The sequence below is a fragment of the Ziziphus jujuba genome, chromosome 8 (genome assembly GCF_031755915.1).
Source record: "Ziziphus jujuba cultivar Dongzao chromosome 8, ASM3175591v1".
NCBI lineage: Eukaryota > Viridiplantae > Streptophyta > Magnoliopsida > Rosales > Rhamnaceae > Ziziphus > Ziziphus jujuba.
Genome location: NC_083386.1, coordinates 11,311,831 through 11,334,263, shown reverse-complemented (window position 1 = coordinate 11,334,263; position 22,433 = coordinate 11,311,831). Strand labels below are relative to the sequence as shown.

At 31.9% G+C, this 22,433-nt stretch overlaps 3 protein-coding genes across 4 annotated transcripts; 1 reads left to right on the top strand and 2 right to left on the bottom strand.

Moving 5' to 3' along the window:
- Positions 1 to 4,703: 4,703 nt before the first annotated feature.
- LOC107413420 (peptidyl-prolyl cis-trans isomerase FKBP20-1) lies at positions 4,704 to 8,463 on the top strand. Its single transcript, XM_016021366.4, has 6 exons — positions 4,704 to 4,862; positions 5,598 to 5,728; positions 7,048 to 7,181; positions 7,268 to 7,347; positions 7,807 to 7,899; positions 8,046 to 8,463. The coding sequence occupies exons 2-6, from the start codon at positions 5,620 to 5,622 to the stop codon at positions 8,194 to 8,196; spliced, it is 567 nt and encodes a 188-aa protein (XP_015876852.2). The 5' UTR covers positions 4,704 to 4,862; positions 5,598 to 5,619; the 3' UTR covers positions 8,197 to 8,463.
- Positions 8,464 to 8,790: 327 nt separating this feature from the next.
- LOC107413418 (E3 ubiquitin-protein ligase SDIR1) lies at positions 8,791 to 14,224 on the bottom strand. Of its 2 annotated transcripts, none has more exons than XM_016021364.4 (9): positions 14,012 to 14,224; positions 12,324 to 12,493; positions 12,153 to 12,207; positions 11,997 to 12,049; positions 11,658 to 11,886; positions 11,388 to 11,505; positions 10,844 to 10,880; positions 10,277 to 10,402; positions 8,791 to 9,197 (listed from the first exon to the last, which is right to left on the bottom strand). In XM_016021364.4, the coding sequence occupies exons 2-9, from the start codon at positions 12,399 to 12,401 to the stop codon at positions 9,054 to 9,056; spliced, it is 840 nt and encodes a 279-aa protein (XP_015876850.2). In that variant the 5' UTR covers positions 12,402 to 12,493; positions 14,012 to 14,224; the 3' UTR covers positions 8,791 to 9,053. The 2 variants fall into 2 exon arrangements, with proteins under 2 accessions (XP_015876850.2, XP_015876851.2); XM_016021365.4 differs by having other exon boundaries at positions 10,277 to 10,399; positions 14,012 to 14,220.
- Positions 14,225 to 16,470: 2,246 nt separating this feature from the next.
- On the bottom strand, positions 16,471 to 18,646 carry LOC107413401 (aspartic proteinase PCS1). Its single transcript, XM_016021340.4, has one exon. The coding sequence runs from the start codon at positions 18,392 to 18,394 to the stop codon at positions 17,066 to 17,068; it is 1,329 nt and encodes a 442-aa protein (XP_015876826.3). The 5' UTR covers positions 18,395 to 18,646; the 3' UTR covers positions 16,471 to 17,065.
- Between the last annotated feature and the right edge of the window lie 3,787 nt (positions 18,647 to 22,433).

Below are 22,433 nucleotides of genomic sequence, written 5' to 3'. Positions count from 1 at the left end.
TAATTTAACTTCATTAGTTTAATAACAGAATAAAAGTATTGTAAATAAACAAACAAAAAAGCAAATATAAAGATTTAAAATTAACTCAAAAAAAATTGAGCCTACATATAAAAATGAATAATAGAGAAAAATATAAAATAAATAATTCTACCTTCTATCAAATTAAATTTTTGGGGGAAATAATTCAACTAACATATGACCAACATATTTTATTTTCACATGCATGACTAAGGTTATTTTGATTTATTTTGCACCTAATTATCAAAAAGTTGGACATGAATACATAGCATATAATACATTCTCTTGGTCATAGGGTTTCTCTTTATTATGCCATTTGCTTTCCTTGTTTTAGTTTGGTAAATGCTTTCTTTGTTTTATTACATCTCGCTCGGCCTATCATTTTCATATTGGGCTGTCCCTATTGTTTGAGGTCAAACCGAAAAATCCTTGCTTTCCTCAAGATCTTCTTCTTTTTATGCGACTTTATTAGAAGCAATCAGCCAAATATCATATATGTTAGACCATTTTGAAAGAACGTTAATCATTGGGATTTTTGCTTGGCGTGCCAAAGCAGTTCTTAGAAAATACAAAAAGAATCCTTATAAACATCCTAAATGGGACCTTTGTCAAGAGTGTTTTTTCCCACAATCCCCGAACAAATTCAACAATAAAAAGTGGATGCAAAAAATCTTCTTACAAATCTCTTTATAATCCCACTTTTTTACATCAATGATGAAAAATCCTTAGTGGATTTTTTCTGTGTGTCTTTTGGAGAATAAATCATAAAGCATGCATATATTTATGACATTGACATTAGTTCATTACTTTTGGTTATTATTATTATTATTTTTTTCCTACCAAGATCATATATGGTATGTGAAAACGCAATCATTTTTAGCAATCATGATTCGAATTACGTCAAGGTCCAACAACTCGAAGTAATTTCCTCTCTGTAAATTTTGTTGCTTTACCATACAGAATCTGCAAGGCTCGATTTCCGTGGCATGGCCGAAAGTTTTTTCGTCTCCTCTAAACTTCCACTATACTTTCATTTGATCCTAAATTCCTAGTCAAACATTCGTTCTTGATGAGAAATTTAGGTTTTCCTCTAATCATTTGTTCTTTTGTTTTTTTCTTTGGTCAACACTCTGAACAATTGTTTTTAGGTCTACTCATTTAAATCTACTTTAAATATTAGGGTGAAAATAAAAATAAAATTATAATCTTTCTTTTATATATATATATATATTATATAAGTTAGCATCAATTTTCTAAGAAGTTATTGCTTTATTTTCATATAAATAAAATTACAATATAATATTAAATGAAGTTACCTTAACTATTCATCAGAATTGTCAATGATGTATAATGTTCTTTCAAATCTTACAATAACATTCCATTTGTTTTACCAGTTTCAATTTCTAATATATTGTAAATTTGTAAATAACATAAGCAACCCTTTATATTTCATTTTTGTTGCGTGTCATCTCCTTTTGTACATGAAATTTTAAACTATATGCATGTTGAATCTATAAAAATGTGAAGATGTTAATCACAACTTAATTAATCATATTTATATGAAGATATGATTGTTTTAAGTAAAATATTCAAAACTATGTGTACAAAATGAGTGATATTACAACAAAATTAAAATGTAAATGTGTTTCTATAATTCCTAGAAGTAGAAGACATGTGTAAATTAAACTCATAAAAACAAACATGTTAAATTGGCGAAATGGGGATTCTCAGCATCCATACTTGATCGATACGAGGATTAAACAGTAGTTGTTGTTAAATCATCTTCAATACAAATATAAATAAATTGTTATCTTGACGCATAAGATGAAATAATTTATTATTTATATGGCAAAAATATCTACATAATAGGCATTTAATTTAAAAATTAATCCCCAATGGTTACCAACAAAACACAATAGACATTTTATATATTTAATAAAGAATGTTTTAGTTTTGGCTAATTCACACCCTTCAACATCTTCATCTTCAGAGAATAAACAATCATCCACATATATATATATATATATATATATATATATGTATATATATCCTGTTATATCGCTTAACAGATTTTTAAATAGTTTCGTTGTAGAGTATTCTTTTTCTTTTTCTTTTTTTTAATGGATGTCTATATTTTTTATGTAGCAAAAAAATTTTTAGCAGTCCACCAATATTTGTGGAAAGGCTATCAATATTTGTGGAAACGCTGTTATCATAAAAGCCTAAAGTTAAAGGTGCAATAGGATGACTCATCCAATCATAATACTATTCTCACCAAGCATGCTTACCTTTGGATTTTTGATGAGATTCGACGCTTTACTGCTAATGTGATGGACCAATTTAGTTGGTATACTTTGAAAATTAATTTATGAGATTTTATTGTTTTATATGGATTTATTTTCACAAAAGTGAACCTAATCTCTTTGTCTTATTAATATACTAAGTTTCACTAAGTAGCCCATCAATTAATGAAATAGGTCCAATTAGGTCGTAGGCCAGGGCCCAGGGTCAAAGAAAACTCGTACGAGATTCTCCAGTACCCTCTTAAATAGCCACAAAATGGTGGCCCACACCCTTATCTTATCTTTTTTTTATTTTGGTAAATACCAAGATTTTCAATCGAAGTGGGCCCTACCTGGAGGCTAAAAATGAATTATTATTATTATTATTATTTAAAAAAGGAATTTTCCCAAATTGAAAGCCTCCGCCTTAAACATCCGCATGCATGGTAATTACTTGTGGGCCCAGTCCCTCTGGCCCACAGAAATTCTCGCACAGGAAAAAAGTTTCTTCAAAAAAGAAGCGGCATCTAGAGGTCCCCGTTTGGTCAACGGTCACATCATGGACACGCCAACATGATCAACGCCTGGAATATAAGAATCCCAAACGTGGACGTTTTGGATGGGATCATCATCCCCACCTAATATATACAAATCAGAGAAAACAGTCTGCAGGTTTTTTGGACCGTTCGTCACATGGAGTTAGTGGGACCCACTGTCACGAGTGACTGGGAAGGAGTTGTTAGGTGAGACCCGTTTGGTATGTGATTGTGATGCAAATTTATTTACCCCGTTTTTCATAATGAAAGAATGGGGAGGCTGTGTTTCCTTTTCTATAAACTTCTCGAGGTCTCCCTAATCAAAGAAACGAAAAACTAAAAACAAAATTCTAGATGTCACTATATTTAAACTCTTAACAAAATTAATTCTATCCATTAAAATAGTGGTTATAAAAATAAAAAAATAAAAGAATAATCTAAAATAGATACATGCCATGTTGCTATGGTAAAAGTAGCCAACGGCAATTTTCCCAAAAAAACATTTCTTACTACTTGAAATGGCTTTTATACCATAAAGGGCCTAATTAGATTTCATACTAAAATATGCATGTAGTTTAGAATAATCGTTTTGATAAAAAGTGCTATGATATTAGCTCAAAAGGTATGAAACAAACAATAGGAAAAGTAGAATTATTATAGATAGAGATGTACATGAGCCAAATCGAACGGAATAGTAGAATTTTAAACCTCAACTTATATAATTTTTAAAATATTCAGGTTCAATTCAAATTTACAAATTTTTGAAATGCTTTATTTAAAATTGATTTAACTTGTTCATGAAAAAGTTTGAATTTAGCTTAAATCGGCTCGTTATAATACAAAGGTCTAAATGCTTGAACATTTGATTTTTTTTTTTAACACTAATTTCTTCAAAAATTTCATTAATTTTGTTTTTATGAAAACAATTTTTTGAAAAGTTTATAAAATTAGATTAAAAAATAATTTTTAATGTGTTGTAAGAACTCAATATGTTTAAATTAACAATATAATTTTTATATAAATTTGTAAAATTAACAAATTTAAGTAACTAACAAGTTACTCGTAAACTTAATTTATTATTCAAAATTAAGCATTTATCAAAAAAATAAGATTGATTTATGAGCTTTATTTATTATTCAATAATGATTTGTTTTTCAAGTTTGAACAAGCAAAATCTAAACTACTCTCAAACCATTCAAGCCTACTGACGGCCCTAACTGTGGATTCATATTCTTGGGTTATCAGCTCAATGAAGCAAAACTTACCAAGGGCTTTTAGGTTCAAAAGTTAGTATTAGATATTAGCTATTATTGGGCCAATCTCTTTACTATTCTCTCTGTCTCAAAATTCACTCAAAACGATCGGACATTGCAAACCCAACATAAAAATGCTATCATATAAACGTCTAAAAAAGGAAAATAAAAATTAAAAACCATTGTGTTCCGATTAATTCAATTATTAATTTTATTGACGTTTCAAACTAAAGCAATTTTTATTTTTTTTCTTCGTAATAGGAAATCAAAGTAATTCGTTTGAAGTTTTAAACCAATTGCACAATTTTTTTTTCTTGGATAAATCCAATTACATAGTACGAACTATAACCAGTCTAACAATATCCTCATAATTTTTTATTTTTTTGCTAACATAAACAATATCCTCATAAATATACATGAAAACTGGTCAAAATAAAAAAATTAAAAATTAAAAAAAAAAACTATTTTATTTTATCCAAGTAGAGGTCGAGCAGGCCATATCCACATGCGTTTAAGACACGCCAACTAAAATTCCCACATTCGCGGCGAATTTTGAAGCTTCCACGCGCCACATAGACGCGTGGGCATAGCATACCCTGTTCCGTTCTGTAGTAAAAAAAAAAGGCTGCCTTTCTTTACAGAGAGAAACTTCATTAGACGCCTATGGCCACCAAAGCAACCTGCGACTGGACCCGATATAGAGTTCCCGAATCAACCCGACAACCCACCCGACTCATCATCTCCGTTTTGGAAGCTTCCGTATCTCGAAACGGGTCAGTATAATAATTCCACTTCTCTTTCTTAATCCCTAGATTATGAAATAAATCCTTTTGCATATTAGTTTTTGGATATGTATTTAATAAGCATATGAATTCGCTAAAACTCTTATATTTTAATGTATATATGTTTGTATTTCTATACGTTGTTTTTCTTAATCTTCAGTAATTTGGGTTTGAACCCAGTGAAGTTTGAAAATTTCTTCATTGGATTTTCAGTAAAAACCCTAATTAAAATTTACTTCATTTTCTAATTAATTGTCGTTCGCACTATTTTGGGGAATTTTTGGTATATTTTTGCATGTGGGTTTTACTTGAACTAGGACCTATATAAAGGAATTGGGTTTTTTATATCGGAAATTTTAGAAGCAATGATTTTGCGTTTTGAGTTGGATGGGGTTAGAAGTATATATGGGAATGCTTGATGTGGCAAAATTTTCCCTGAATAGTTAATCCAAATTTTGACTTGTTTTTTTGGTACTGTTTTGTAATTTGTTTTGATTCTGGTTATACTGAAGCTAGTCAATGGAGGAAATTATTGTACTGATAACCTTACATAACTATTAACATGCATAGCATGGTTAAAATTTGGAGCACTATTTAGTTTTACCAATTGGATTTGGTTGAGAAAGAGTTTTGTCAATAAAAAAATTTGAATTCTGACCAATTCCCGATTCTTTTTTTTTTATTATTTTTTTTTCCCTTGCCTTTGATATTTTATTTCCTGACCAGACCATTTCTGAGGTAGCAAGCCATGGGTGATTCTGTTGATTTGACTGGAGATGGAGGTGTCGTCAAGACAGTTCTAAGGCATGCCAAAGCAGATGCAGTTTCTCCAACTGAAGATCTTCCTCTTGTTGATGGTATGTTAGAGTGGCTGAAACTTATAAATTTATTACTGGCGTGGTAAATAATCTAATCGGTGAAAAATTTAACCTTAAAGAAATGCTGAAATTTGGATGTGGTAACTAGTCCTGTACTCTAGTATATGTAGAGACAATGGCCTTCCTGATTCAGAAGGCTGACAATATTTGTTATTTTATATGCGAAAGTATTTTGAAGAAAATAGATATTTATACAGGCATTGTGTTTGCTTTAGCGAACTAATAAAGCATCTTTCGAAATGCATTCCAGTTAGACAAATGAGATCATGCAAATAGAAGGCTCAGGTCACTTTTGAAGCACCCTTATGCCTAATGAAATTTAAGTCATTATTCCAGGATGTGGAAAGTGTGAAAGTAATAAAAATAGAACTAGTCAATTCTTATTTTATTTATATTGTCAATCTTCATCTCTGTGTTTTTTTCTCCTTTTATTTTGGCATTTTCCGATATCTAATATTAACTATAGATTATTGCAAATGCCATTTTTATACCATAAATTACAAACTCTTTACTTTTTGAAAATATTTAATTGGCATACAGGTCAGCATTATTATCTGAATCTTAGATGACTTAAAAGAACTTATCTTCTGCTCCTGAATCAAAGAAATCGAAGATTGCAATTTTGGATGAACTCCACTTTATATCCTTCGACGTTCTGTTGAGTACTTGATATCAGCTTTGAAGCATATATAAAACTAGTTAAAAAAGAAAGTCTCAGATACATGGTCAATTGGAAGTGTATTTGGTAATTGAGTTTGTAAGAGTTACGAATGGATTGAAGATATGCAGATCAGTGAACACATAAAGTTCTTGATTTTCTCAATTGAATATTTGGAATATCTATCTGAAATTTAAGTATAATTTTTATTATAAAATTGTCTTGTCAAATTTAGTTTAGTTTGTTTACAAGTTTAAGGTCTTTTATAGAGAGAGAGAGAGAGAGAGAGAGAGAGAGAGACACTAAGGTGGGAAAATATCTTGTATATATCCACATGGAGGGAGGGAGGGAGGGAGGGAGACACTAAGGTGGGAAAATATCTTGTTATATATCCACATAGAGAGAGCCTACGGTGAGAAAATATTAGTATAATCTAAATCCTCTGTCTTGCTTCCCCATTTCCAACCTTCTTACAAGGATAATCCCTTTTGCAATAAGTGGGTAGTGGCTGGCGTGAGCGTGACAGACATTCTCCAGTCCCTCTGAATAATGAAACAGTTCATATTTGATATTCCACTTTGTAGACCAGCACTCATCGTGTATCTGTAATCATGGTAGTTCTTTTGTTTGGATTCAACAGTTCATTATGAAGGCATTCTTGCTGAAAATGGTGAAATCTTTGATACTACACATGAGGATAATACTGTTTTCTCATTTGAGCTTGGAAAGGGCACGGTAGTCAAGGCATGGGACATTGCAGTGAGAACCATGAAGGTCAAATCTGCTTTCTATGTTGCAAAATCTTTTGGAGTCGACTCTATAGGTTTACTAATCATTGCTTTTTGTTATGGTTTAACCAGGTTGGGGAGATTGCAAAAATCACTTGTAGGCCTGAGTATGCCTATGGAAGTGCTGGTTCCCCACCAGATATTCCACCAGAGTAATGACTAGCCCTGTTATCTTTGTTTACTATTGAAAATCACAAACAAACAGCTTATGGCTATCTGAAGGGACATAAGGGCAATCGAGGGAAGTTAATTTAGGGTATAAATTGTCCACTGACTTTCAGCTAATTGTTCTACCCTGGAAATTGGACTTTCTCATGACCTATTTAACTCTTGACACAAGATAGAAAATTCCTGGTAGCTATTGCTAGTTAAATTGGAATTTTGTGACAAAGTTGACTAGATTAGTAGGACAGAGATCTTGATTCTAAACTAACAGCTGATTAGAGGTAGAGTCCTGCATGGGGTGGTGGGGTGTGAATGTAAATTTTATGTGGATCAGCATAATGTATGATATTTGGTCCAAGGCTCTTTTACTGTCTTTTTGTCAGCTGCAGAATTTTTATTTTTATTTTTTAATTTAAATATTCCTAAGAAACACTTATCTCATGCAGTGCAACGCTTATTTTTGAGGTGGAATTACTTTCCTGCAATCCACGTAAGGGATCAAGCCTGGGTAGTGTTTCAGAGGAGAGGGCTAGACTTGAGTAAGTTACAACAATGGTTATTTTCTTCATTTTCTACTTTGATACACTGGAACGCGCGCTATTACTATCATAATATATTCCTTTGAAACAATACTACTTTTTGAAAAACTTATGACAATTTCATTGCATTTAAAAACTAAAAACAGAGAGCTGAAGAAGCAGAGGGAGATTGCTGCCACTGCCAAAGAGGAAGAAAAGAAGAAGAGAGAAGAAGCCAAAGCCGCGGCTGCGGCTCGTATTCAAGCAAAGTTGGAATCCAAGAAAAGTCAAGGGAAGGGAAAAGGCAAAGGAAAGTAAGGGAATATATATTTTACAATTTATATTAAGATACAATCCATCATTGACTTGTTAGAGATAAAAATATAATTTGGTTTACATGTATGATCTTTGAAGATGGTTCATGTATTAGACTTTCTCCTATGCTTCAACATTAAAACCAAGTAGTACTTCTAGTAGTATTATAGTTTTCCGATGATTGGATATTGCAGCGATGTACGTGTTTATCTTATTGGTGTACCATCTCTTGCCATTTTAATGCAATTGTTGTGAGTGAGTGTGTGACAAGTAGGACCCTTTTTTTTTTTCTTCCCCTTCTTCTTCTTTTTATTTTTCTTTTTTATTTTTATTTAAGAAAGAAAAGAGAAATGCGCAAGCCAATGGGATTGGATCCAGAATCTACTATTAGGAAATCAATTTGAAAATACATAATCTTTTTGTTGTATCAAGTTGATGCAATGTACAGGTCTATGCATTCCACAATATGACCATCCAGCTCTAAGATGGCCGGATCTCTATGCAATCAGCTCCCACCAAAATGATACAATTCAAGATATTTATAAATAATAATAATTATCATAAACAATTCACAATGCAATTCCGAACCAGCACAAATATCAAATATGTAGTAGACTAAAATTGAGTTCAGTTTCGATCACGCAAAATGCAATTAATCATAACTTTGTTTTAAGTAAGATTAAAATAATAATAATACAGGATTGCTGTCACACTCCTAACGCCTATGTCATGATTGTTACATTATCAGTTGCTAGCCATAAATTATATCTTTTCACTCTGCTATGCAGGAATAATTCTGTGAGCAGTTAATCTTTTTTTTTTTTTTTTTTTAAATCACTGGTTACATCCTTTTTGTCAAATTAAACCATATAAGAAGCATCCATTTCACCTTGTCCATTTTCATGCCACCCAGACCCAGAACCAGACCCAGACCCTGCTCTGAATTTACAAACAGGGCACGTTCCTTGTTGTCGTAGCCAAGGATCAATGCAATTCGCATGAAACTGCAAAACAAAGCATTGTTTCTCAAGGTTAAACATAACTTCTTTCTTTCAACTAGATTAGACTTGAAAAATATAAAAAATAGGCTTAAAAAAACAAAAAAAAAAAACCAGCAAAATGTTTTGCCTTTCTTTTTATGGAAAATAAATTCTGAAAAATGTGGAAAGATATGTGGTGTTTTTATTTATTTATTTTTTTAAAACACAATGGTCCAAATAAGAGTAACACTTTAGTGTATGCGACCCTAAACATGCATTCACAAGGCAAAGAGTGATGAAGAATGATAGAAATTCCATAGGATTATAATTAATAGGATTTTTTGATTTCTAGAATTTTAATATTATTATGTTTATTTGATTTCTAGGATTTTTAATATTATTATGTTTATTATTTTAGTTTCCTTAAGTTTTTAGAAAGTTTAATTATTTGATTTCCTTATTTAACTAGGTTTTTTTATTATTTTAGTTTCCTAATATTGTTAGGTGGTTTTATTATAAATAAAGATTTCTGTAACTCTTTTAGACAATTGATTAATAATACAAGTGTTTATTTGAGATTAATTTCTTTGGTTTTGTGTGATGCCTAAAGATTTTAGGAGTGATTCCTAAAATTGTTCTAGTGTGATGCTTGAGTCTTTATCTTTTAATTTTCTGTTTTCTTTTCTTTTCTACCTGTCCTGCATCAAAAAGACCCTTACAAATCCCATTCTGTGATAAGGAAACAATCTGTGATATATCACAGAATTCATCCAGAATTCTGTTTTGCTATATCATAACATAATTCATCCAGAATTCTGTTTTACTATAGCCAAAGATGAGATTTTTGTTGAACAAGTTTCATAGGTTCTCCTTCCAGCTGAAGTACGAAAATATTATATGATCAGGTTTATTGGAGCAAGCTAATTTTTCAAGCATGGCGTCAACACAAGCTTTGTTGGAACTGTAACACAATCCATTTATCTCAACATTTTTGCCTATTAAGCTGCTAAAACTCCCAAGCTAGGATAATTCTCATATTTTCATGATCAGGTAAGAGCAAGATCAGCTAACAGATTCAAGGTCGTTGAAAAGAAATGCTAAACCTGATGCAAGCATGGCAAGCTACGGATGAGTTCTCCCACAGAAACTTGCTCCAAGCACACACTGCAAGTCAATTCATCATCCAAGGCCTTTGTCTTCCCAACTCCATCAGCAGTGTTTTGCTTCTGCTAAAGAGGACAGAAAAAAATTCATTGATTGATGAGGTGAAAGCACATATTCTTTTTTGAAGGAAATAAAGTGAACAAATATATGTGCCCATTTTACACTAATAACAGGTAAAAAGACAGCATGATCGAAGCCAAGGAACATCCGCATAGTAACCCAAATGGAATGCAATTTGAGATTACTATCCAAACATATTGTTTATGGACTTTGTAGGCCCACATGCCAAAAAACATAGGTGTATGTACACAATCATCTCTGGAAACACTTTAACATAACTTGATAAAACTCTACAGCAGTGCTCTACCATTTCCCCCAAATTAATTCCAGGCATCAGCCTGACAAGATTCACATTGAAGTTCAAGATCACAAACAAACAGGCAGGATACGGAAACCAAAAGGGAAAAAAAAAATATAAAAAAAAAAATCAACAAAAGGTTAATTACCTCAGCAGTTGCTGAAGATGAGGTTGACGAGGCTCCACTGCAAGCAAAAGGAAACAATACAAAATAATTAGATTCCAAACCCAAATGCTAACACTGTCCTAGCAATTATTTGTTTGCTTCATATAATATACTTCTTTCATAAAGTGCAAAATTGTAGTAATTTCAGAAAACCTTGTAAAAAGTTCACAAATGTTGACTTTTTTCTTTCTTTTTTCGTTGCACACTTAAAACAACATTAATGTTGACTGTAGATTACAAATTTTCAAAATTAAATTAATCAGCACATGGAAGAATAAGAAAGTTGGTGTATCTTGAGCATGTTGGAAATTTAAGGTGCAAACCTATAAAAAACCAAAGAAGATAATAGTGCCCTCAAGTCAGTAAAAAAATTATCCATTGTGGAAACTGCACATCAAATGAGGATATATACCTAAAAAAATTTAGATATAAACAGGAAAAAGGAATTTAATCTAATTTTTCTATTTATCAACAGCTAAAACATTGCAATAGCATAAAAGCCAACACATAAAACTTGAAAACTCACGTTTGAGGGGGACCAGCAGCCTTGTATTTATGCACAGGAAGAGCATTTATCTCTTCCTCACTCATAGATGAAGCAGTTGGAACATTATCAGCATCCAGTGCTCTCAATGTTTCATAATCTGAACACAGAAAAATATGCAAAAATAAAATCAAAAACCAAGGAAAATATTCAAATAAATAACTATATTAACGGTTATAGCTTGGACCTCAAAACAGGCAATATGTTAGCTCTTAAGGTATAAATTATTTAGAAGAATAAATTTATAATTACCCAAGTCATCAAATTCCCTGTCAAGAAGTGCAAGCTGAAGTCTAAGGCCCTGTAAACGCCCTCTTGTTGCAAGAGATATGGAGGGTGGCATATGCAACCGCAGTTCAGTATGACCAAGAAGGCCACTGGCAGCCGCAGCATGAGCTTGGGCTTGAGCTTGAAGCTGTTGGCAAGTTGCATACATCCTTAATGTTGTGGCCATCAAGAACACACCAAGCACCAGCCATAGCTACAAATGTGAATGCAAGAGTGTCCTATTAGACTGCTTATGGTCAACAATATAACAGCAACCTTAACAGGAAAAATTAAAATTCATTAATAGTCAGAGAAAGAAAATACCAGAAAGTTTGGTGACATCTGGTGCGAGTTTAGTATCATGAATAGCAGTAGAACTGACAACAAAATAAATAAATAAATTACATATATATGCAATAAGGGAAATCAGTATCTATAAACAAAATCAATGATTAAATAAACAATTAATAATATAAATACCTGTGACAAGGAAAGCAAGTGAGTTGGAATTAACAGGGCGTGCTGAATGAACACGCTGATAGCAAGAAAATCAAAATCAAAACAGATTAACACATAAGACATATAAGATACAACATCCCAAGCTTTGAGTAAAAGAGTAACAGAAGAACGTGTAATTTACAAGATACACACCATGGAACGCCGCTCAGGAATAAATCCTGGAAATCCACTTTCTAAATCTGCTCTTGTTCCTCGGAAGACAAAACTCATGATGCTAGAAGTTTGGAAGAACTTTAAATTGCAAACTTGCCAATTTGCTGGTCAACAATAAGAAAATACAACTACACAATATTTTCAATTATCTGCACAAAGATAGGAATTCAGAAAGCTAATCAAGTGCACCAAGGCAAATCATGAGATCTCAGGAGTTATAGTCCAAAGAAAACACAATCTGGAAATCAAGTGAATGTTAAAGTAAAATAATAACTTATTTGCAAAATTAGCACAAATTTGGCCAACATGGTTTCCAAAAGTGCTTGCTAAACGAACAATTCAGATAATGCAAGAATTCAAACAAAACCAACTGTAGAAGCCTGAACATTTTTTAAGGACTTGTATAACCCTAAAACATCTTCTCACCCTTTAATAAACAAAACTATAGACTTTAGGGCACATCTTTACAGCCATTTCCAATACCTAGTTTTCACTGCCGGTTGATGCATTTGATGTGTGTGCTGAATGAACAAATGTGTCAATAGACTTTCAAGGAGCAAGCGAATGTAACTTCACACCACTCCACCTCCCCCACTTTTCCGTCTCTCCTCATTCTCTAAAGTGCAATTGTTAAAAAAGAAAAAAAGAAAAAAGAAAGAAGGGCCAAATAGAGCATTTAAATTCTGGCACTAAAAGGTAATACCATTCATGGCTATGTTCTACTATTTTACAAGATGAACTCGCAGACAACTCTACACCAACTAAGCCAACTTTTTTTTATTTTTTTATTTTGACATTTTCAGATCACTCCAGGTTGCTGATTTATTGCTTTTCAATTGCAAAACTAAACTTCATACCATAATTACGTCAAGAATACTGTTTAAGTGCCATACTTTGTGCAAAAAATCAAACTTTTTGTACCCTTGTAAATGTATATGTCTCGAGATCTTCCCCTTAATACCTACTGCACTAACTACAACCAAGACACATAACACGACCCAGAACTAACACAAACAGAGCAGCTGACTCATCCAACAAAATACTTTCGATGCCTCTCCACATCAGATTGCTATTCAAAAGCCATAATCTTCTAACAACATTCAAGACACAAGTTTGCAATCGCAAATCCACAACTTATAATAAGGGCCATCAAGTAACAAGGCCATTGAAAAAAATGTGGCGATCAATATCACAGCTAATAAAACTCAAATACAATATTCTTTACAAAAAATAATAGAATTTTCCGGTAAACACATTAGTGCAAGCAACAAAGACAGATATTTGTTGCAATGAGTACTTTTAAAATTACAAATTTTAGATTGAACATTTGATTGAATGGTTTCCCTCAACCACTTCAAATTTACTGTAAATTGCTTAAACATTTTAACATTAACAAACACTAAAACTTCTAAACTGTACACAGCGAACCAAAAAAAAAATCCCAGTGATATTTTAGCTTTAGACTTCCAGTAAGAAAATTAGAGATCAATCAAAACCCAAATGGAGCAAAACCCAAGATATAACATATCCGTCAAATACCCAACAAAGAAATAAAATAAATGAAATGAAAGTTTAAATCTAAACCGACCAAAATTGCGGAACTTCAGCAATCTAGAGGTCGCCGCTATAGCTTTAGAAAAATGAAAGAGAAAGACAAAAAGACTTACAGATTCAGAAAAAAGATGCCCAAAACAAAGGGTTGGGGTGCTTGAATTGTGAGAACGGAGAAAGAGGTGAAGGGGTGGACGAGTTGAAGTGATCAGAGAGATGATTCGACTCGGACGCGTCGGGTTAGTTTAAAGTTAGGCCGAGCACTGAGTTGGGTTGGGTTTGTCTAAATTCTAATTACCCAAAGCTTAACGGAAAAGAGTCCTACTGTCCTACGCCTATTCAGCCTTAGCAAAGTTGTCTTGCCCAGTTTGATGTTCCTCCAAACGCACCGTTTTTGTCTTCCTTTAACCATGTTTCAACTTTTTATGTTGTTTTGCCGTGCACTTCATTGCCATTTCATCACATAATAAATAATAATTTTATTTTTGATACAATTACTATTATTATTATTATTTATCTCAATGATCTCTGTTTTTTTTTTATTTTCTATATATATATATATATATTTTGAACTCGAAATCATAAGAAATGATTTTGCCAAAACTTATATTTATTATTTAAAACATATTTCACTGCACATGGTAGTTATAATAAATATGGAAAATAATATATATTTATATATATATATATATATAATCCAGTTTGGAATCTACTTATTTTTAAGTGATTTGCCATTTGGAGAAGTCTTAAAAATTATATCCCAATTAACAATTTAAATCCTTACCGTAGAGATTTTTTTTCTAACAATAATGATCTAATGATTTTTTATTTTATATTTTTGGGGTGAAAAATGATCTTCTAGTCATATTTATGTACAAATATCCTATCCACCTTCAATATATATTATTCATTATTACAAAATTAAATTTTAATAACAAATAGTCTCCTTAATTTGCCATAAACAAGATGAAATCTCGATGAGATGGAACGAATGTATACGGTCCGAAAGCCAATAAAAATGTGGGCTGTGGACTGGAGCCCATTTGATGAAAAATCCAAAGGTTTAGATGCCCCTGCCAAGAATGGCCCAGAATCTTCTAGGCCTACTAAGCTTTCCAACCGCCATCCAATCCATCCCCACTCGCCAACTTCATCAACCCATCCCACTCTCATTTTCTCTCATCTCTTTACCTTTTTATTTTTTTGATTTCCTAATAATTTTATATACTCAAATAAAAAATTGATATTTAAACGACACTTCAAAAATTTAAATTTAAATGTATATTTAAGGTTTATACTGCTTTCATACATAATTTTTTTTATAATATTTTAATATTAATATAATCATAAAGTAATACAATGGCTAATAATTAATGGTCATTATAACACTGTTATGATATCATCAGACAGTAACGTTTTCTAAGATTGTAAACAAAATATCTATGTTTTGCCGACTGTTTATTTATTTTTATTTCCTAATGGAAATATATAATTTTTGTTAAATAGATTCCAAAGTAAATCATCTTATGGCCCTTCCTCTACCTAAACAAGATATCATTAAACATGGAGCATATATAACTATAAAGAGATTTAATTTCATATATTCCAGTATACAAGCCATTGCTTCTTCGGATAGTGATCCTACTTCACCTCAGGAATAAAAAATAAAAAAATTAAAATTAAAAAAAAAACTAGTTTTTACATTGTTTTTATTCATAACTCGCTAAACTGGAAAATAAAGTATTGATTTCAAATACTAATTATAAAAGCTAAACTAGAAAATAATTTTTGATCAAATATTATTTTAAATTGTAACTTTACAATATAAAACCATCTTAAATATTATTTTGGCATTTTCATTTTTAAAATGTTAATACTAATTATAAATTCTAGCATTGGCTCCCGTAAATGCTAAAAATAATACTAATAAATTAAAAAAAATTTAAAAAAATTCATTTAAACTTTTTCGATTTTATCTTAACTATACTTTGATTTTACATTCTAACCTCCTATTTGTAAGTTTTTTTTTTTAATTAAATTTAATAGATAAAGATGAAAATTATATTTTTATAATATTATTCAATTATAAAATATTATTTTTAACATTTTTTATACTTAATTGATATATGAATATGTTTTTATGGATATAAAAAATTACAAAGAATTTAATAATAATTTTTAAAATATAAATTTTAAATATAATTATAATAAAATTTAACAAATCTGAATAAAATATATCCAAAATTTTATTAGATTATAATGAGGTCATTTTTTAGCAACCAAAAACAAAAATATGATATTTAATAGAAAAACCGATATGAAACTACATATTTTATTATTACGGGAACAAAATTACAATGTGAAGTTCAATGCTAATTTTCACATTATCAAAATTTAGCAATTTCCGTTGAAAAATGACATGTCAAAATTTGACAATATCATGCTCAATCAAATGACATGGGTATGGGTATGGGTATTGCATCAGAAAATCGTTGGGGAAGACTACCTTCAACTTGGATGTGAAATCAAATTAAGAAGAAATTGACACCCAAAACATAAATATAATATAAAAAAATGAAAAAGAAAAAGAATCTTAATTTGACGTATGTCTGATGACATATATTGAATAATCCTGACAAGCTACGGCACATAATGATTTGATTGATTTTTGTAAACTATTCAGCCATCTGATTACCAGGCTGGCCTTCTGACATATTCACACTTAATACTCAGAAAAACCTCCGTATAATCTCCATTTGCTTCCCTACATACAATTCCACACCCACATCATAAACACCAAAGCCCTATCAGCCGCTGATCTACACCATCATCATGATCAAATCCAAACACAATGTCTGTCAGCTTCTTCAACATCCCACCAACACTTGCAGAGAGATTCGGAGAATCTCAGATACAAATAGAAAATTTTTAATTTACACAGAGAGAGAGAGAGAGAGAGAGAGAGATGGGAAAAGAAGAGAAAGTACAACTTGACTTTTTTATTTTATTTTTTTCCCTTGCAGTAGCATTTCTATTTGCCTACACCACCACCACACAGTTAGATCAGTAGGCCCAACCGTTTGTTTTTTTTTTTTTTCGCCTTCATTTAATGTGGGCCCCATTGATAAGGACAATGTGGGACCATGATCCAATAAGGTTGTTTTGCGTTTTTAGATCCCCAAACCTAGTCGTTGACTTGCTAAATCACATCTGACCTCTGCAAATCCTACCCTGGATCTCACCAGATCAAACTCCATCCACACGTTTTGCTGATGATGATGACCAATCACAAACGCTTCTATACCCAACAAATCCGAGTTCCCAAATGTGAAGCAGTACACAGAATCCCTCCCCTTCACCATCCCGGGTACCCGATACATCAACCTTTCGCCCGATACGCTCATCTCGGCTCCCCGAAACATCAAGCTCACCTTCGGCAAACCGGCGAAATTCGGCCTAGGCGTCGTCAGAATTTGGAAACACAAATCCATAGCTCCTTGGAAAACGAAATTTGGGTCGTCGAGAACTTTAAGCAACCCTTTCGTTTGTTGCATGAACTCGTTCTTCAAAGCAGTGTAAACCGGTCCCAGAAGGAACGTGAACTGGGTACCCGAATCAACCATGGTTTGACCCGCCCCGGTATGGTCCGGTTCGAAAATGGATTTCGGGAGAGACAACACTTTGCTCGAAACTTTGATCCCTTCGAGCTGGACCGTATAAGCCACCCGGTCGAAATACGGTAATGGGGTCGAGATTTTGATCAATGGCGTGTAGCTCAAAGCCCGAAGCCAAGAAAAACTCGCGGACCCGAAAAGCAAAACCCCGGTAGAATCAGAACCCGATATGCAATACGAGAATTGAGGAAAACCCATTTGGGTAATAAACGACAACGACCCACGATTCATACCCATTAACCCGGTGGTCTTGGAATCTTCAGCGGAGTTGGAACTGTACCCGGAATCCATGCATCCGAAAATTGTTCCGGGTCGTCGATCCGACCCGACTAGGAAAGTATCGGATGCAAGGTTGCCTTCAATGGTGGAAGCGTCAGCATATGAGAGAGTAGCATGGCAGAGCTTTTTCGCGTCGCAGGAAGCAGGTATGGAAAAATCCTTGGTCCGGGTCCTGCAAACAGGGGAAGAACAGGGGATGGCAGAGTACGAAGAAGAAGCAAGAGGGTTGAAAATGGAGAGGAGGTTTGGGGATTTCTTGCAGTGGAGCCAAGAGAGCTCGCTCCCTGTGTCGAGGACCATGGTAACATTCTGTGGGGGAGAGCCGACCGAAAGAGAGACAGTCAAGGTAACGTTGTGGTGGAAAGAGAGCTTGTTTGAAGAAGGTCTTGGAGCTGGAAGTGTTTGGGTTTTCAAAGGCAAAAACAGAGTTTGAGTTGCAGAGATGAAAGAAGGAAGACATTGGAGGAAGAAGAATAAGAAAAAAGTTGTGGTGATTTGGAGGAGAGGAAGGAAAGTTGTTGTTGTTGTTGCTGTTGTTGTGGTCATGGTTATTATTATGGAGATGTTGTGAAATGAAACAGATAAAATGGGTTTTTTCGCTTTGTTGAGTTTGAGGGATGTTTGAGAAGTGGGAAAATCAGAGGGAAAAAAATATAGAGATTTTGCCAGTTTTGTGTGATTATGTTGTGTGTGTCATGGGCTGCGTGCGGGTGGCTCTGTTGGAGGAAAGCACTCAATTGGTTTCTCAAATACTAGGCTGTTTTAAATCTGTGAGAATGTCTAATTACATGCATCAAAGGTGCACATACGTCCGTTTGCCTGGATCAATTTTTTTTTTTTAAATATTAATGTCAATATTTATCTCATGATAAAATGAATAAATTGTTTTTTTTCAGTGATAAAAACGGCTGTTTTTCCTTTTCAATCTGTTCGAATTACCCACTTTCAATATTAAAAAATAAAAAATAAAAATTGAATAATTGTGTGATTGCATAAGTAGTTTTCTTTATTGTATATATATATATATAAATAAATAATTTTGATAATATTATTTTGTAATTTTGTTATTAGACCGTGTAAGAGGATGTTGATTTATAAAAGTACTATAATTGGGTTTTTCCTTTAGAAACTGGCATATCTTTTTGCACATAAAAGGGGCCCACAAGATTAAGTATTGTCACCTTCAAACCTTCAATTAAATAATTTACATATTATACAAAACAATAGGAGTCTTTATTTTTGTACTTTATGGACAAGCTAGCAATTCAAATTGCATTATATTTCACGGCACTCTTTCCTGATGGAAAGTTACAAAAAAAGAAAAAAAAAAAAAGAATAATAATAATAATAAAAATTCAAATTTATCAAAGCATTGGTCCTGCGGTGGTGTACAAAATAAACCAAATTAGATATTAATAAGTGAGACATTGATTTGCTTAAATATTGATGCTTGCTTTTACCTCGGGTTAACAATACAGCAAGCATTCTTATAGTGTTAGGTGTAAAGAAGTATAGATTTTCCTTGGGTTAACAATACAGCAAGCATTCTTTTAGTGTTAGGTGTAAAGAAGTATAGTTTTTTGTGCTTGTTCGTCACCTTATGGCCAAATTTAAGTGCTAATGCTGTGCTTAATTGCATTGGAAAATTCTTCTTTGCTCTTTCATTAAGCTTCGAATTCATCAATTAGTGAAAAAAAAAAAAAAAAAAGCCAAGAAAGGGAGAGAGAGATTCAGCTTCCAGGCCTTCCCATCTTTTTTCTATTTGTCACAAGAAAAAAAAATGGTTCATGCATGAAAGCTACATATATATATATATATATTCTTCTCCTTTTGTGCCATTCTTTCTGTCCACCACTATTAGAGATCGTACAACAATGGAGAAAATTAATTAACTAGAAGAAACTGGGAAAATTAAATTACATGGACATGATTTCATCTCTTAATTCATTTTAATTTCATGTGAATTTGCTTTAGTTTTCACAAATGTGATATATATATATATATGTATATACACACACACACACACACACACACACACACACACAAAATTGATAAATATTGTAGTACCATTACTCTACCAAAAGTACTGTGGCATAGAGCCCACCATTTATTTATTTTGAAATAGAGCCTAGGAAAAGGGAGTTAGGTTGAATTTTTCAATATTGTGTGTGGAAGGTATATTAATTGAAAGAAAACTGCAATCAGAAAAAAGACAGCTTCCATGCACCCATCAAAATCTGCAAGACATACATGAAGATGTAAAACTCATTTATTTAAGTCTTGACTTTTGATTTTATCAATTATCAAATAAACAATTAATGATTTATCTACGTCTTCAATCTGTAACCATTATCATCATCAACAAATAATTGACTAATTGACAATTAATTTTTGTAATATAATTAATCGGTGATAATGAACCATGAATAGATGACAGCTTTTCAAACACCTTTTAGGCTAAATCTTTATTCCCTGTTATTTGGGAACTAAGCAGCCGATGCTTTGCTCACATATATTCCATTCGACCACTAAAGACGCCTTTTCAGGTTACTTTGATATTGTGTACATGGTTAATCGTAGAAGTTTAAAGAAAAAAAAAAAAAAAAAAAGAAGATTTAAATCTCTCTATTCAGTAAAAACTTAGCTGGGATTTTACCCATTTTCTGTGCTGGAATTTTACTACCAAAACAAATATATACGTTTCATCTTTTGATTATCATTATCATTTTTATTTTTTTTGGAAGAAAAGTCCTTTATTTTATTTTTGCTCAAGTTTTGCTGAATTATTAAAAAAACGTTCATTACGTATTTGTCAACTTTTAGAATTTCAAAGTCTTCAGAGTAATTAATGAATTTTTGGTCATTAATTGTCCGTCACCAAGCTTCCATGCTACCATAGTTCCTATATACATACACATAGATAGTACTTTTGTTATTTGTCATGCCCCGTTAAGATTATTATTGATATGATAATTATTAATTAATTATATATAATCAATAAATTAAAAAAAAAACTATTATTTTTCAAATAATAATCTATTCGGGAGAATTATTTATTTTTTATAAATTAGTAAAGTATTACAAAATTTCAATATAATTTTTCAAAAATAAAAAATAATAGTCTATTCATATTATAGGGATTCAAAATTTAAAAAAATAAATAAAGATCTAAAAGAAAAGTGATCAAGTAATTTTTACAAAATAATGTAACTTTTTGGGAAAACTAAAATTTTATTTAAAAAAATATGCTGTTTGGTTGGATTAAATGGTGAGTTCTTATATTTTATTTTGGTTAAAAGTTTTTTTTTTAGTTTATTAATCTATTTTAATGAATTTAATTGCAAAAAATGAATAAAAAATTACAATATACTGAAGTGTAATTTCAAGGTTGCGTGATTTCTTTTTCCCAGTTTCTGTTAATTTTAACATATTTGAATCAATTTATAATATTTCGAAAATGAAAGGCATTAGGCGTTACAGGTAGAAATTGTGATTTTTTCGGAAATATATAAAAGAGAAGAAGTAGCTAGTTTTTAGATTTTCAAAGTGACAATTTTTATAATATATGTATATATATATACATATATATTAAGTCTAAGGTGATTTCGGTTCGGTTACGTCTACCAATTATAAATTTGCAATCATATTTTTCATCTAAACATTTCACATGTATAATCCTTTACCTATAACATTTCACATCCAACATTTTTGTTTTTGCTGGAATATTTCACATTCAACATTCATGACCAATTGACCATTCTTTCAATCCACAATTATGAAACTCGTTCCCTGCGTAAAAGACATATACAATTAAGTATAAAGAACATACAGCTAGCTAGAAATCGATGCGTTCGAAATCAAAAAGTAACCGTGTGTTATACTATCTCATTCAGTCTAAGACCTTTTCACCCATGCATGTCCAGCCACATGTGTCACTTGGTGAACCATCAATTGGTCATCCTAATCGTTCATTTTTTGTTTACCCACAGCTACATTGAAACAAGAAAAAAAGACCTTCTAAATTATCAATCCATTACCCAACAAAAGTAGTTATTTTTGTTTTTGAGGGTTTGAAAATTCTGATATAATGACAAAAACCCAAAAAAGAGTATGGACCAGTTGAGTTGGAAAAGTTGAAAAGCTAAAATTTCTTCTTTTTTTCTAGACAATACTCCAATTAGGTTTGGTGATTTTTGTTGTCTTTCATATATTTAGGGACCGTGTCATCTTCATAAGAAAGAAACCGACCTTGTATATTTATATGAGACTGGTAAGTTCTTATATTGATTCCCCTAACAAAAATGAATACGTCCTCTTGGATTTGGTTGGTGTGTGTGTGTGTTTGTGTGTGCCTGTGTATATAATTAGCTTTTAAACAATGAGTTTGGAGAGTCAAAGTACAATATATAAAAAATAAAAAAAAAACAAAAGAAATTGGGTGTGATTTCACCATCAAAGTTTGATAATTTGTTTGGTTTAATTGATTCTGAGCAGCAATCCTCCACACGCTTTAATCAATTACGAATATATAAACATGCCCCACAAAGACTAGCTATCTAGAACTGTTTTCTGTCTAAACCCAGTC

Excerpts from the sequence above, each read along its gene's own strand:
- LOC107413420 (XM_016021366.4), top strand. The coding sequence starts at position 5,620 with ATGGGTGATTCTGTTGATTTGACTGGAGATGGAGGTGTCGTCAAGACA. Across the intron at positions 5,729-7,047 it reads AGATCTTCCTCTTGTTGATG|TTCATTATGAAGGCATTCTT; the intron begins GTATGTTAGAGT and ends TGGATTCAACAG. Across the intron at positions 7,182-7,267 it reads TTGCAGTGAGAACCATGAAG|GTTGGGGAGATTGCAAAAAT; the intron begins GTCAAATCTGCT and ends TGGTTTAACCAG.
- LOC107413418 (XM_016021364.4), bottom strand. The coding sequence starts at position 12,401 with ATGAGTTTTGTCTTCCGAGGAACAAGAGCAGATTTAGAAAGTGGATTT. Across the intron at positions 11,887-11,996 it reads AGATGTCACCAAACTTTCTG|CTATGGCTGGTGCTTGGTGT; the intron begins GTATTTTCTTTC and ends TCACATTTGTAG. Across the intron at positions 9,198-10,276 it reads GCTTGCCATGCTTGCATCAG|TTTCATGCGAATTGCATTGA; the intron begins GTTTAGCATTTC and ends TTTGTTTTGCAG.
- LOC107413401 (XM_016021340.4), bottom strand. The coding sequence starts at position 18,394 with ATGACCACAACAACAGCAACAACAACAACAACTTTCCTTCCTCTCCTC.